General features: G+C 45.4%; 1 protein-coding gene across 1 annotated transcript in view; it reads left to right on the forward strand.

The window, feature by feature from the left end:
- Positions 1 to 12,945, forward strand: part of Susd6 (sushi domain containing 6) — a 61,068-nt gene extending 48,123 nt beyond the window's left edge. The window contains exons 3-6 of the mRNA XM_032908043.1: positions 207 to 404; positions 2,102 to 2,240; positions 6,343 to 6,770; positions 9,167 to 12,945. Of these exons, the coding sequence (XP_032763934.1) occupies positions 207 to 404; positions 2,102 to 2,240; positions 6,343 to 6,770; positions 9,167 to 9,192 (791 nt within the window). The 3' untranslated portion in view covers positions 9,193 to 12,945. The remainder of the gene's footprint in view (positions 1 to 206; positions 405 to 2,101; positions 2,241 to 6,342; positions 6,771 to 9,166) is intronic.
- The last annotated feature ends 1,267 nt before the right edge of the window (positions 12,946 to 14,212 follow it).

Genomic DNA, 14,212 nt, shown 5'->3' on the forward strand with positions numbered 1-14,212 from the left:
CTGGAGTCTACTAAATACTGTGGGCAGCCAGACTGACCAATTGGTAGTGCATTTTCCTCACTGTCAGCGACAACTTGAATTCCATACTAGTTTAACAGGCTTTCCCAAGGACTATGTCCCCTCGTGATTTGGGGCCATGCTACTAAGAGAAGATAGATACCCATTTGAAAGCTTCATTGTAGTACCATCTCCCTCTGTCTTTGCAGTGTGCCCTCTGCCGCCAGAGCCAGAGAATGGTGGCTACATTTGTCACCCCCGACCCTGCAAAGATCCTTTGACATCAGGCAGTGTCATCGAGTACCTGTGTGCAGAAGGCTACATGTTGAAGGGTGACTACAAATACCTGACCTGCAAAAATGGCGAGTGGAAGCCAGCCATGGAGGTTAGCTGTCATCTCAATGAAGGTCAGTCTGCAAGTAAAAAGGGGTGCTGCCTGGGTCCTGCTTTTCCCTTGCTCCTGAGGAGTAGCACATGCTTTCTCAAGAGCTCCCTTAGACTGTGTTAAGCCCTTTGTGTAATTCCATGTCTTTGTAGAAGTCCTTGGATTTGCTGGTGCATGCCATGTTGCATTCCTCTGAACCACTGAGGGGCTCTGTGTCTATTGAGGCTTCTGCTTGACTATGTAAAATCCCTTTGATGTCAGGATTCTGTTTGCCTAATCAGGTGCTGATGCCCTTAGGCTTGTTCTGCTAGCACAGTGAGCAGTGAGCACAACACTAACATTTCCAGTGTCTCTTCCATTTCATTTTTTCCCCTTAAATAAAAAATGATGGTTTGGTTATGAAGCTAAAGTCCTGCTATACAGAATACTTTTTTCCTTCCTGCCTTCTCTTGCGTTGCATGACAGGAAAAATGCAGGTTTCTAAAGGTACGTGTGTGTCATATGATCATCTCTGTGCTTCATTCACAGTTGGGCTTCAAAACCATAACATACTTATCCAGTAATACCTCAGAGGAGCGTAGGAACTGTAGGCTTAGATTTTTTTTAATGTATTTTTAATACGGGTTTTTTATATTTTTAATGTCCCTTCTAGCCTTTCACCCATCAGAGGTAGTGGAAAGGAAAGGTTAATAGAGCAAAGGAAAATGTGGGCCTGTTTAGAAATAGTTCTTTGGAGCAAATCTGATCTACATTGTCAGGATATTCGGTTCACACAAATTAGTAGCAACTCGATCCATTCACAAATACCATTTACGAATTAGCAATGGCAGGACTCATAAACATCATTTATGAATTAGCCATAGCAGGTCAGTCTGGAAGAATCACAAGTCTCCGTCCAATTGGCCCAACTCCGCTGAAGCGGCAAGAAGCCGCTGGAACACCAGCAGAAGTTTTTTGGTGTGTTTCTCTCAATGAAGTCATGACAAATGATGACCAATAAAGAATGGTAAGGTGTGCCAATACCACCCAGTGTAGTCAGTGAAAACCAGTGTCAGCAAAAAATGGCAAGGCATACCAATACCACACAGCATCGTCCACTCTCTGTTGGGCTATATTTATATTCCTTCAAACATGATGTTCTTTCAAGCATCTGCTGTAGCAAAACATCATCTGCCCTTTTTCTAGGCTGCCTCCAGAAAAACACCATGTGTCTGCTTGAGCAAAAACACCCTTTCCTAAGACAGAGGATATTTCCAGAAAAATATCAATCAAGTCTCTAAAGAAACCAGAAATTTTCACTTCAGGGAACCAATATGGGGTTTACAGTGATGACGGAAGGGCTTAGGATACGAGCTTGTTATTGCCCACTTCTTAATTACCCTGCTACAGAGGGAGAAAACATGGTGGAACTTAAGGTGGTAGAAAGATGTGGCCCTTTTAATGGTTGAAATTCACCAGCCATCTAGTGAATTAAGGTACCAGATGGGCTTCAAAGGCTAGAATGAGGAGGGATCTTTTATTCAGGGAACAGGAAAAGGAAGTGTTTCCAGAAACACCATACATGCATAAGGCTACTTTATAAGATTTTCCTGAAAAGGCCCAACTGTCAAATAGATGCTTCTGTATTGTACCATGCAGGGAATATTTGACTCTATCATTTGTAGAATTCATGTTTTGTATTTCTGGGTACCAGATGCTTATGATAACTTGTTTTCTTAGACAAAGAAACCCATGCATCACTTGGGGTCCCTGCGCTGTCCATAGTGGCTTCCACTGCCAGCTCTGTGGCACTCATTCTTCTCCTCGTGGTGCTGTTTGTACTACTGCAGCCAAAGCTGAAGTCTTTCCATCACAGCAGGTAAGCACAGTGTTGGTCAAGCATCCTCAGGATGTCAGCCTGGGACCAGTATAAGAAGCTACTAGCTTATAGCTTCTGTTAGCCTGTATCTTTGGGAAGTGGAGAGGAGGGTCCCGCTGTGTGTTAAACTCATACATGTGCCTGGCACTGTCCTTTTTGGTGCACATGCTTCACTTTGATTCTATTGGGAACATTGCAGACAAAGAAAATCTCAGAAGGATTGCAGAGCTGGGATTTGAAGCTCCATGTTTGTTCACCTCAAAGCCATGGCGTTTCTGTCTCAGCACTGTCTCTGGTGTGGTTCCAGCAGCGCTGGCATCACCCCTGAGATGCTTTGGAACTAAGATGCAGTGGTAGAAAGTACAGTCCTCTGTGCGCTGCTTGTGTTTGAAGCTATGTCTTCTTGCTCCTGGTTTCTAGTCCTTAGTGCACCTTAGTGCAGCGTCCCTCATATTCTCATTTATTTGGTTTGGAGTGGGATCCTGGCCTTGTCATTTTCTGGAAAACTTCTCAGATAGCTATGACGTATAGTGACAATCCAGGACCACGATACCATTGTGAAATTAAAAAAAGTGGGTGGGAGATGGAGGTAGCAGATGGTGGGGCCCTAGTGGGAGTGACCTGAGTAATCTCTGATAAGAGCCTTTTACCTGACCTCCTTGGCTTCTATACCTGCTCAACCATGTGAGCACTTCATGCCTTTGAAGACTATAGATCTTTTATATTTACTCATAGCCCTACATCAGTCATTGCCTCAGGAATCAGACTAAGTCACATTCTGTAAAATGCTTCAGATATGAAACTTATAGATATGGACTACCCTAAAGTGAATTTCTATACAGAAATATGATTTTTTTTCTCCTTCTTCTTCTTCTTCTTTTTTTTTTTTTTTTTTTTTTTTGGAAGGAAGGGGGGGTGGCAAATATTTTAAAAAGTATTTATTAATTTTATGTGAGTGCTCTATCTGCATGTATACCTACACACCAGAAGAGGGCATCAGATCCCATTACAAATGGTTGTGAGCCACCATGTGGTTGCTGGGAATTGAACTCAGGGCCTCTGGAAGAAGAAAAGGTGTTCTTAACCACTGAGCCATCCCTCTAGTTCAGTAGCAATTATTTTTAAAGAGGTATTTTGAAGGGAACTATTTATTTGAAAAAAAAAAAAAAGAGCTATCTCCATGTCAAGTCACACTTTTCTAATCTGTTTTCCATCTTGGTGGAGCAGTGTAATTCCCTCTGTAACCACTGAGTCTGTTAAAGCTAACCAGTTGATTCTGGTTTGCTTAAGTAGAAAATTGATCGGGTTTGTCTGAATACCAAATGCATGTACAAACACTATTTTTTAAAAATATATCAGCCAGCTGGTGGTGGCACACGCTTTTAATCCCAACCCTCGGGAGACAGAAGCATAAATCTCTGAGTTTAAGGCCAACCTTATCTACAGAGTGAGTTCCAGAATGGCCAGGGTTACACAGAGAAAACAACAAACTATGTATTTTAAATTGTATTTACTATTTGTATGAGCCACGCCATACCATGGTACACAATGTCAGCATCAGAGGACAACATAGGCTAGGTGAGTGGGTGAATGGAATAACCTTTTTTTTAAGTTTTATCTCTGGTTATTTTAGGGATGCTAAATGCTAATTGTCTTTCTTTTTTTTTTTTTTTTAAGACTTATATTTTATTATATGAGTGCATTGTAGCTGTCTTTAGATACCCCAAAAGACATCAGATCCCATTACAGATAGTTCTGAGCCACCATGTGGTTGCTGGGAATTGAACTCAGGGCCTTTGGAAAAGCAGTCAGGACTCTTAACCACTGAATCATCTCTCCAGTTACGATAATTGTCTTTATTGTATATGTTATTTGAGTCAGGCAATATAGATTGTGTCTGCCAAGTACAGGTAAAGAAATAATGTTAACCAATGGTAGTATAGGCTGACATCTGACTACTGTGCCTCTCAGTTGTAGAAGATAGATGAAAGAACACATCCTCACTAGGGAGAGTTCTTTATGAAATTTAGCTTAAACTTAGTTAAAAGAAAACATAATTATACATATCTAGGTGGTGGGACCTCCTACTAGAAAGCTAGCATGGATACTTTAAAATTATCAAGGCCAAGGCTGGAGAGATGACTCAGCAATTGAGAGCACTGGCTACTTTTCCAGAGGTCCTGGGTTCAATTCCTAGCATGCACATGATGGCTTACAGCCACTCTAACTCCAGTTCCAAGAAACCTGACACTGTATTCTGGCTTCTGGGGATGTTGTACTTATGTGGCACACAGAACACCCATACACATAAAATAATTTTAATTTTTTTAAAATGTCAGTGTATAAAATATAACTAGTGGATATTCTAAATTAAGGAAATGAAAGGGACAGCACAACTAAACATAGACTGTATGTGTCATAGTTTGAGGTACTTGCTGTGATGAAACACTATGACCAAAAGCAAGTTGGAGAAGAAAGAGTTTACACTTCCGCATCTGTCTTAGGGTTTCCATTGCTGTGAAGAGACACCTCGACCAAGGCAACTCTTACAAAGGACAACATTTAACTGGGGCTGGCTCACAGGTTCAGAGGTTTAGTTCATTATCATCAAGGCAGGAAGCATGGCAGTGTCCAGGCAAACATGGTGCTGGAGAAGGAGCTAAGAGCTCTGTATCTTGATTCGTGGGCAACCGGGAGAGACGGCTTCCAAGCATCTAGGAGGAGGGTCTCAAAGCCCACCCCTACAGTGACACACTTCTTCAACAAGGCCATACTTACTCCAACAAGGCCACACCTCCTTATGTGCCACTCTCTGAGCCAAGCATATTCAAACCACCACAACATCCATAGTTTATCACTGAAGGAGATCAGGACAGAAATTCAAACAGGGCAGGAACCTGGAGACAGGACCTACTTTCTTATAGAACTCATGACCACAAGCCTAGGGATGACCCTACCCACATTGGGTTCGACCTTCCCTCATCAATCACTAATTAAAAGAATGCTTCCGGGGCTGGGGATTTAGCTCAGCGGTAGAGCGCTTACCTAGGAAGCGCAAGGCCCTGGGTTCGGTCCCCAGCTCCGAAAAAAAAGAACCAAAAAAAAAAAAAAAAAAAGAATGCTTCCTAACAACCCAGTCGATGGGGGCATTTTCTCAAGTGGGAATCCCTTTTCTCCTATGACTCTAGCCTATGTTAAGTTGACATAAAATTAGCCAGCATGGAATGTTTGATTCTGGATAAAAACAACAAAGCCACAATGGATAAGTTTGCCAACAGTTTGGGAAGTTTGTGTAGCACACCATTGTTAAGTTTCTGGAATACATTATGGGAAAAGAAGTTCTGAAACTAACACAAATTATGGGATGGGTGTGAAGTATCTAGGCTACAGTTCCTGACCCCAGCAGGAGTATCCACCCACATAACCGCTGGATGATGCAGGGGGCTTTATGTCTACTTTGCCACATGTTCTTTCCTGCATTTGTGTTAAAATTAATTTAAAAAAAAAAAAAAGACAGATTTCTTTTTATGTAGACCAGATTGTTCTAAACCTCCTGCATCTGCCTCCCTAGTGCTGGGATTGAAAGTATGTGTCACAAGGCCCAGCAGGATGCCTTTCTATTTTACTTATGTGTGTGGGTGTTTTGCTTGTATGTATGTCTGTGCATGATATATGTACCTGTATCTGCTGAGGCTAGAAGGGTGTAAGGGATTCCTTAGAATTGGAGTTACAGTTGGTTGAGCACTGCTGTGTGGGTGCTGGGAATCAAACCCCAAGTCCTTTAGAAGAGCAGCCAGCACTCTTAGCCAACCCCAAGAACACAGTCTTTAGAAATATGTAAAACTGGAATCGATCCTAAATCTACCCCTCATCAGCTTTTTGACTGAAATTTCAAGAACAGTTACTTACCTCCTCTGTGCCACCCCTGCATTCCTGTTGAATCCCTGGGTGGAAGGACTCGGGTGAGGATCCAGTGTGCTTAAGCGTTTAAAGTGCCTTGGACTTGCTGGCATATAATAAGCGCTGGGAAAGGATGGGTTTTGTTGATACGACATCATTTATTCAACTCTGTTTGTTACTGTCTTTTTCTTTTCTGATCCAGGCGTGAACAGGGGATTTCTGGGGACCAAGTCTCCATCATGGTGGATGGGGTCCAGGTTGCACTACCCTCATATGAGGAGGCTGTGTATGGAAGTTCTGGTCACTGCATGCCACCGGCTGACCCCAGAGTACAGATCGTTCTGTCGGAAGGGTCTGCACCTAGTGGGAGGAATATGCCGAGGGAGCAGCAGCTGCAAGGCCAGGCGGCCTGCTCCTCTGCAGGTGGAGAAGATGAGGCCCCGGGCCATTCTGGGCTGTGTGAAGCCTGGGGTTCCCAAGGCTCAGAGACTGTGATGGTGCACCAGGCAACCACATCTTCCTGGGTGGCCGGCTCAGGGAGCAGCCGGCAGACACACAAAGACACTGCAGATTCAGAGAACAGTGACATACAAAGCCTTTTATCCCTCACATCAGAGGAGTACACAGATGGTAAGTGGTCTTTCCTAAACATGAATTACTAACTGTTAGAGTCCTTGCTAGGAGTGAGGAAGCCCTGTGGGCCACTCTAGTAATTGGTGTATTTTCAGGGGGTGAGGGATAATAACGTGTTAGCTTACAAAGTAGGACTTGGTCTACGTCAGATAGAGCTTTGGGCTATTACCTGTGAATTCAGATGGCTCGCAGACTATTCACAGCTCTGCTAAACCAACTGAATGGGGTTCAAGGTATAGGACTATTAGAAAGTTTTATGTTCGTGAAAGGCAGACAGTAAGACCTTGGGCAGTGCTGCTGAGAAAATAGTCTGCTTATCTTGTGGAGAAGACAGCCGCTTCCTTCTATACAGAAGTGTACTGCTGGCCTCCTTGTGTTCTCCATTACGGTTAAGCTGGGCAGTTAAGAGTGGTAGATATTTATGACTGTCAGCATTTTACAGATGGAAAATATGGGACCTAGTTTCACTTGTCCTCTATCCACTGGTAATTGACAGCTGAGATTTAAAACTAAATGACTATGGCTCTAAACCAGCATTTTTTTTTTTAAGATTTATTTATTTTATATATCTGAACACACTGTAACTATCATCAGACACATCAGAAGAAGCCATCAGATCCCATTACAGATGGCTGTGAGCCACCATGTGGTTGCTGGGATTTGAACTCAGGACCTCTGGAAGAGCAGTCAGTGCTCTTAACTGCTGAGCCATCTCTCCAGCCCTAAACCAGCATTCTTAACTGTACAGCACCATATTGGCTCCCAGATAACTAGTTCCTTTTGTGTCACACAGATCATAGAGTGCAGTGTTTACCTACTGACAGTCTGCCTTTGCCAGAGCATGGAGAGTTTAGCTATAATTTGAATCCGTCACTTTAAAGAATATTTGTAGGTGAAATCCCAGTGTGGTTCAGGATTCAGACAAAACCTAGGAGCTCATGTTGGTAGTAATATTTTCTGCCTTCATAATGCCTTTCTGAAAGAGCTCCAGGGGAAACCTAATGAGTCCTGGTGTCCTGGATAGAGTCTATGTTGAACATTTTGAAATGTGTCTATTTGTAGTTTGCCTTCTCTTCTCTTTGTTGGAGAGAGATGACAAGGATGCTGTAACGACCCAGTTTGGATGTGGCCTCTGAATCCTCGGGCATGTATTTTATGAGATGTGGCAAAGGGCACGTGGCTTCCCTTATCCTTCCTCAAGAGCCAAGGAGGTTCCCTGCTCTTTCTTATTGGCTACTTGTTTGTGTAGCAAACAAGTTTTTGGTTTGGGAGCTGTTGTTGTTGTTGTTGTTGTTGTTGTTGTTGTTGTTGTTGTTGTTGTTGTTAGAGTCAGGTCCCTGCATAGCCCAGGCTGGCTTTAAGACTACTGTCCTCTTGCCCCAGCCACAAGTGGATGAGAGCAGGGAACTGCCATGATGCTGGGTTAAACAGCCTTCTTTAGTAAGCTAGAACCTTACTATGTAGGCTTGGCTATCTGAAACTCAGTATGTAGATGAGGGCTGGTTCAAACTCCCAGAGATTGATCTGCTTCTGCCTCCAGTTAAAAGTATCCTGCTGGAATTACACCTGGCCTGAGCAGACCTTTTTGAAAGCCACATCATGTAAAAGTCTGCTGCTGGGTAAGGTTTCAGATTTGACTCAAAGAGGAAGTACTCTCTCTGCCTCATTGAGTATCAGTTGGAAAGTCAGTGGGGCCTGCACCAGAGAAATAATGGAACCAATAATTGTAGGACTGCCTCAGGCCTGCAGTCATAACACTTCAGCAAGTCGAGGGTAGTTTGAACTGCACAGACCCTATCTCTCAAGTAAGGCCAGCAAGCTGACTCAGCAGAGAGAGAAGCTTGCTCCCAAGCCTGATAATCTGAGTTTGATTCCCAGGCCCCACATGGTGGAATGAGAGAGCTGACCCCCAAAATTGAAGAACTCCTACTATAATGAGGTATTCAGAAAACAGGGCCTCTGTTAAAACTGATGTCCTAGAAAGTCTAGCACTTCTCTCCTCTGGCAACATATGAGAAGACTAAGACACACTGGTTTGGTCTAGAGTGATTTGTCCAGGTTCACACAGATAACAAGTGGCTTAAAGAAGGGGAGTGGGGGTGAGGGGGGGGAACTTGAGAGCTTTCGAAAGTAACTAGAGCAGCAGAGACTCAGGTGGGAAGAAGGTGTTTGGATGCCAGGATTAGCAGTGAGATTTTATCATACAGGCAGTGGGAAAATAGAAGCAGAAAGGCCAGAAATAGAAAGCAGGAAATGTTGACTAGTTTAGACATGTATAGGGAGTGTTTTATTTCTTTAAATGAGGGCTGTTTGATGGTCCCTGAGGTGGGGTTGGAGGTAACACTGAGGGACACCTTTAGGTCACTGCTGTACTTCCCTCCCTGTCTCTGCAGATATCCCACTGTTGAAAGAAGCATGAGGGCTGCCACTGGCCTCTCTCCTCTCTGCCCGTCCTCTCTCTTCCTGTGGGTTTGAGTACCATGTCCTCTCCAGCTGCCCCACCTGGATACCTGAGCTGCCACCTGTGTATCTCCGCGTACCTGAGAGCCTGCAGGCCACCTCGCTGGAGACTCAAGGAAGATTCTCACCATCTGCCCACTGGACAGCTGGAGGACCTGGCTCTTTGCCTGGCCCAGCCTTCCCATCTGTCAGGGACATGTCTGAATGTGCTGGATTGAACCCTCCCTTTCCCTCAGCCTCTGGGTCCCTTCCAGCCAGCTCTTGGTGGCAGCCCCACGTCACGAGGGCCTGAGCACTGCTGTGTTTACTTGTGCCTTCCCCCACCCTGTCCAGGTTCCCTGTTGTGCAGGTGGGTTGCTGTCCACAGGCCTTAGTGGCTATGCCACCTGTACCCAGGGGCTAGACCTGAGGTTGCAGAAACAGACTGAAGAGTAGTAAGGCACTCAAAGCAGGAGTAGCTCATGTTGGGTCCAGATGTGGGTCCCTGAGCTTGCCCTGTGTGTTGACACTGATGGCATCTTCCTTAACTGAGCATAGGTTTGGGAAGTCATGCCAAAGCCACCCAGCACTCAGCTGACCAGCTCTGTGCAGGCTCCTGGCTCTTTTGAGAGTTTCCAAGAAGCACCCAGAAGACCTGTGGGAGGGAAGAAGGGTGTCAGATAATGATTGTCTTCCTAATATGCGAGTTCTCACTTCCTGCTTCCAGCACTGGCTGCCTTGGCCCTTGGTCTCTGTTCCTGGATAAGGGAGTCGCATGCTGTTTCCTGGACCTTGTCCTAGGTAGCTCTGGCTTCCTTGCAGCCCCCAGCATTCTGAGGTTTGCTGAGATACCCACAAAAGCTCACCGGGCTTTTGGCAGTCTGGGCAAGCTGCCCATTTTTAGGTTTGTGGTGATGGAGGACAGGCTGAGATGTATAGGCCAAGTCCCTGGTGGCTGCAGGCAGCTCCGGCCAGGTCCTGAGGATCCTCTTTACCACAGTCATGTGCCTTAGTAACTATGCCCAGGAAGTGGCCTGCTGTGCCACTGCTCCTGCTCTGTCCTCCTCCCTGCCTGTCCGTGTCATTGCCCACAAGCCACTCTTTATCTTCCCTGCCAGCTGATAGACATTGTTGGCTACTAGAAACCTGAGATGTGCTGGTCTAGAAGAAATGTTCCAGCCATTTTGCTGGGGCCTCCTGTGGCCCTGTACTGAATGCTGACAAGTCTGGGTAACAGAGCCCCACCAGGCTTCTACCATCCTGAGAACACAGATGTGGCATTAAGGAACGTGTGCTTTTTCTTCTCTTCTTCCTCCTCTTCTTCCTCTTCCTTTTCCTCCTCCTCCTCCTCCTCAAGCCTTGGGGCTGGGAAACTTCAGAGCCAATCTTGGACTGCACCTATGATGAGCCTCTCTGGGGTGGTAAAAGTAATAAAAGCCCAGAGTATTTATAGTTCCTGACACAGCAGGGTTAGCTCCAGGCATCAGTGGCCTCAAAAATAGGGGAATAACTTCTCCTAGCCCACTGCCCACTGCCTCCATTCACAATGCACTTTAGTCCTGTCATGCCTGGCTTCCTGCCACCCTCATCTCCTCTCAGGGTAAGGGCAGTGCCTGCTGCCCCTGCTGGCCACTCCCACACTTACCCAGGAGGCCAGTCCATTGTGCCCAGTGTTCAGGCAAGTATGGTTGGTTGAGGAATGGGCTGGAGAAGGTGCTCAAACACACCTAGCAGATGACTAAAACACACCTAGCTGTTCCTGTCATGGTCTTACCTAGGGCTGGGTTCCAAGGCCCCAAGCCATCTCACCAAGGCTCTTCTTCAGCTTCAGTGGTATCCAGCCTCTTCAAGGGAAAACTGAGCAAGGAGCAGGGGTCTTCTGAATGGGTCTTCCCTTTTTGCTTACTGCTCTTCTAAAATCTGAATTCTGTTCTCGGAGTTTCAAAATGGAAGATACTTCCCTTTCTGTCTTTACTCTGGGCTGGTACCCCTGACAGATTGCACTTTTCCTTTTGGACTTGTTTAGCCTTGTAGGTGACTGGGCTGGGCCTTGGGTAAAAGACCCTCCTGGTGCCTCTCAGCATCCATTAGCCTGCTCTGGGGACTCAGGCCCAGGCTTGCCCAACTGAAAGTTAAAGGCCATCCATGGTCCCCATCCTCTTGTCACTGGCTTTTAGAAGGTCTTTTCTTGAGGTTTCCCACCTACTACTGTTGCTGGCATCTGTGACTTCTTCCTACATTGTTTCTTCTAAAGCAATTTCTTAACTAACCATCATCATGTGCTGTGGTTTCTGGGGCATCTGGACTTTGTCCATTACAGAAGGACTGGGGGACTTAATTGCCTTGAAGTGGAGCCTGACTAGAAACAGGGTCAGTGGTAGATGGCAGACTCTTGGGCAGGAAGAAGCTTAGAGCAAGTGGGAAAAACTAACTACCCAGCCTACTTTACTGGGCTCACCTCCGGGGCATCCCGAGACTTGTCCAAAAGAGGCAGTCAGCACCAAAGGACTTTTACACAGGGTTTTTTGGTTTGGGAGATGTTTTTGCTTTTTCATACTTAAACTGACTCGATGCAGGTTTTATATCCTGGTGACTTGCTGTCACATTCTATCAGTTTTCAAGGGCCAGAATGATGAAATAAATAAATAGAAAATTCCGTCCTTCCATGCCTTAGTTTAACAGGTAGGCCCAGTTCTGTGTTTTGTGTGTTTCGCTGTGCAAGAACTGTGAAATGGGCAGACGACTTTGTGGGTTTGTTTGGTTTTTATAAGGCATTTCAATGTACATTCTACAAGCACTCCGTTTGCAAAGAGAACTTAAAGTCACTGTCTTCCCCATTCATCTTGCCCTCCTCCCTGCACCCCCAGCTTTACAGCTCTGTAAAGAAGCCAGGCTACAAGACAGACAAAGGTATACTTTTCCTGCTTTGAGAGTGGCCAAGTGGGGATAGATAGCAGTTGGCCTTTTCCTCCCAATCCCATCAGAGCTCTTGAATCACTTGGCTTCCTGCATAACAGTATCTCCTCTGTCCTGAGGAACATTCTAGCATAGGAAATGGGATATGCTGCAGACATTTCTAGATCCTCCCTCCCTCCCCCTCCTTAGAGAGCAGAGAGGCTAGAAAGGACACATGCATGCCTACTAAATAGCCTAATCCAGGTATGCGGGTGCCTGACAGGACAGCCAGAGCCTCCTCTGTGGGGCCTTAGAGAATATGTTACTTGGCATGTGTTTAGGCTGAGTGGTGAGGTAGATGGTTTCCTGGGAAGCCAAAGGTAGCAGGCCAGCTTTTCTAAGATGTGACTTAATACTTGGCTGAAAACCTAGTCGTTTTGAACAAAGCACCCCCACACACACACACACACGCACCCTACCCTGTCCTCTCCCAGTAGCAGAGCTCACCGTGGGGAATGCGGAGTAGGGAGAGGAAGTAGTTGAGGGTTGCATGGCTGTATCCACACTGGCCTGGCTTCTTGAGGCTGTGCACCACTATGGGATCCTTTGCAGAATGGTACTCATGTCATGGTTTAAAACAACACATGCTTAATTGACTGTGCAGGATGTCAATCTGGGTTTGCTTTATTTTATTTTATATATATATTTTTTGGTATCCTGTACATTGCAGTGGGTATGAAGATAGTATTTTAATATTTGTACAAAGTTTAATTTAATTTTAATTGTTCTATGTATATAACTGCATTTCTAAATAATAATAAAAATTCTTATGAAGGCAGATGTGAGATGTAATCCTTTCCAAAAATAGTTTTTACAGAACTCTAGATGATTGAAGAGAGTAGGTGTAGGGGTTAAGCCTATATATGCTAGCCTTTTGTGTGAGGACCTAGGTTCACTCTCCAGCACCACAAAAGGAAGGAGAGGAGAGGGGCGGCTCAGTTGGTAGTGTTTGCAAGCATTAGGACCTGAGTTCATATCCCTAGAACCCACACAGAGAAGTGGAAATTTCCTGCAGTCCATCCGGCATTAAGAACAGAATCAGGAGTTTGCTGGCCAGCCAGCCTCCTTAATTTGTGAGCTCCAGGTTCATATTTCTCATTCTGAAAAGGATAAGTTAGACAGCAATAGAGAAACACTCAGTGTCATCCTTTGGCCTCTGCATGTGTACCTACACACATATACCGTACACACACACACACACACACACACACACACACACACACACACACACAGATGTAGGCAAGAGCTCATGAATAGACATGCTAGCTCTGAAGAGGCTGCTTGCAGGAGGTTATGAAGGTGGAACAGATTCAGAAAGTACTCATTAAGAACAGACAGTTTGGTGATTGCTTGGATCGGGGGGCTTCTTGGGGGTTCCAGTGCAGAGGATGGACGCCTAGGAGAAAGACCACCAAGTATCATCAGTAGAAACCCACTGTCTCTTGTTAAGTGCTGTCTGTCAGGGCGCCAAACATTTGAGCCTAGTTTGATGGTTGAGCCAGTGTAGAATGTCAATTGGGCCAGGAGGGGACACAATTAAAACGTGTATCATGATTGATATAATCTGGAACCTACAAGAAGATGGGATGGGGCACTCTAAGCCTTCAGACGAAACACAGCTAAGGTGTGTGAAGGACCAGTACCATGTGCCTAGACAGGCTGAGCATGAGTACAACCTATGTCTGGGCTCAAAGGAAGCTATGTGTACATGATACATGTAGTATAAGAAAGAAGTTGCAAGCTAGGCAGTGAAAAAAGGAAAAGGAAGAGAGAAAGAAGTTGCTGGGGCTGGAGAGATGGCTCAGAGCTTAAGAGCACTAGCTGCTCCTCTAGAGGACCTGGATTCAATATCCAGCACCCACATGGCAGCTTACAACTGTCCATAACTCCCGTGGAACTGGAGTGATTTGGACCACAAGGAGGTCATATGGAGAATGGAGAGTCTCAGCAGCCCACTGGGAATGTTTGCACACCCTCTGGGCATGGAAATCACCTTGGCGGGTCTCAAATGCTTTAGCAAGATCTAAAGTTGGAGGGGTTAGGAG

This window comes from Rattus rattus, chromosome 7, assembly GCF_011064425.1.
Source record: "Rattus rattus isolate New Zealand chromosome 7, Rrattus_CSIRO_v1, whole genome shotgun sequence".
Lineage (NCBI taxonomy): Eukaryota > Metazoa > Chordata > Mammalia > Rodentia > Muridae > Rattus > Rattus rattus.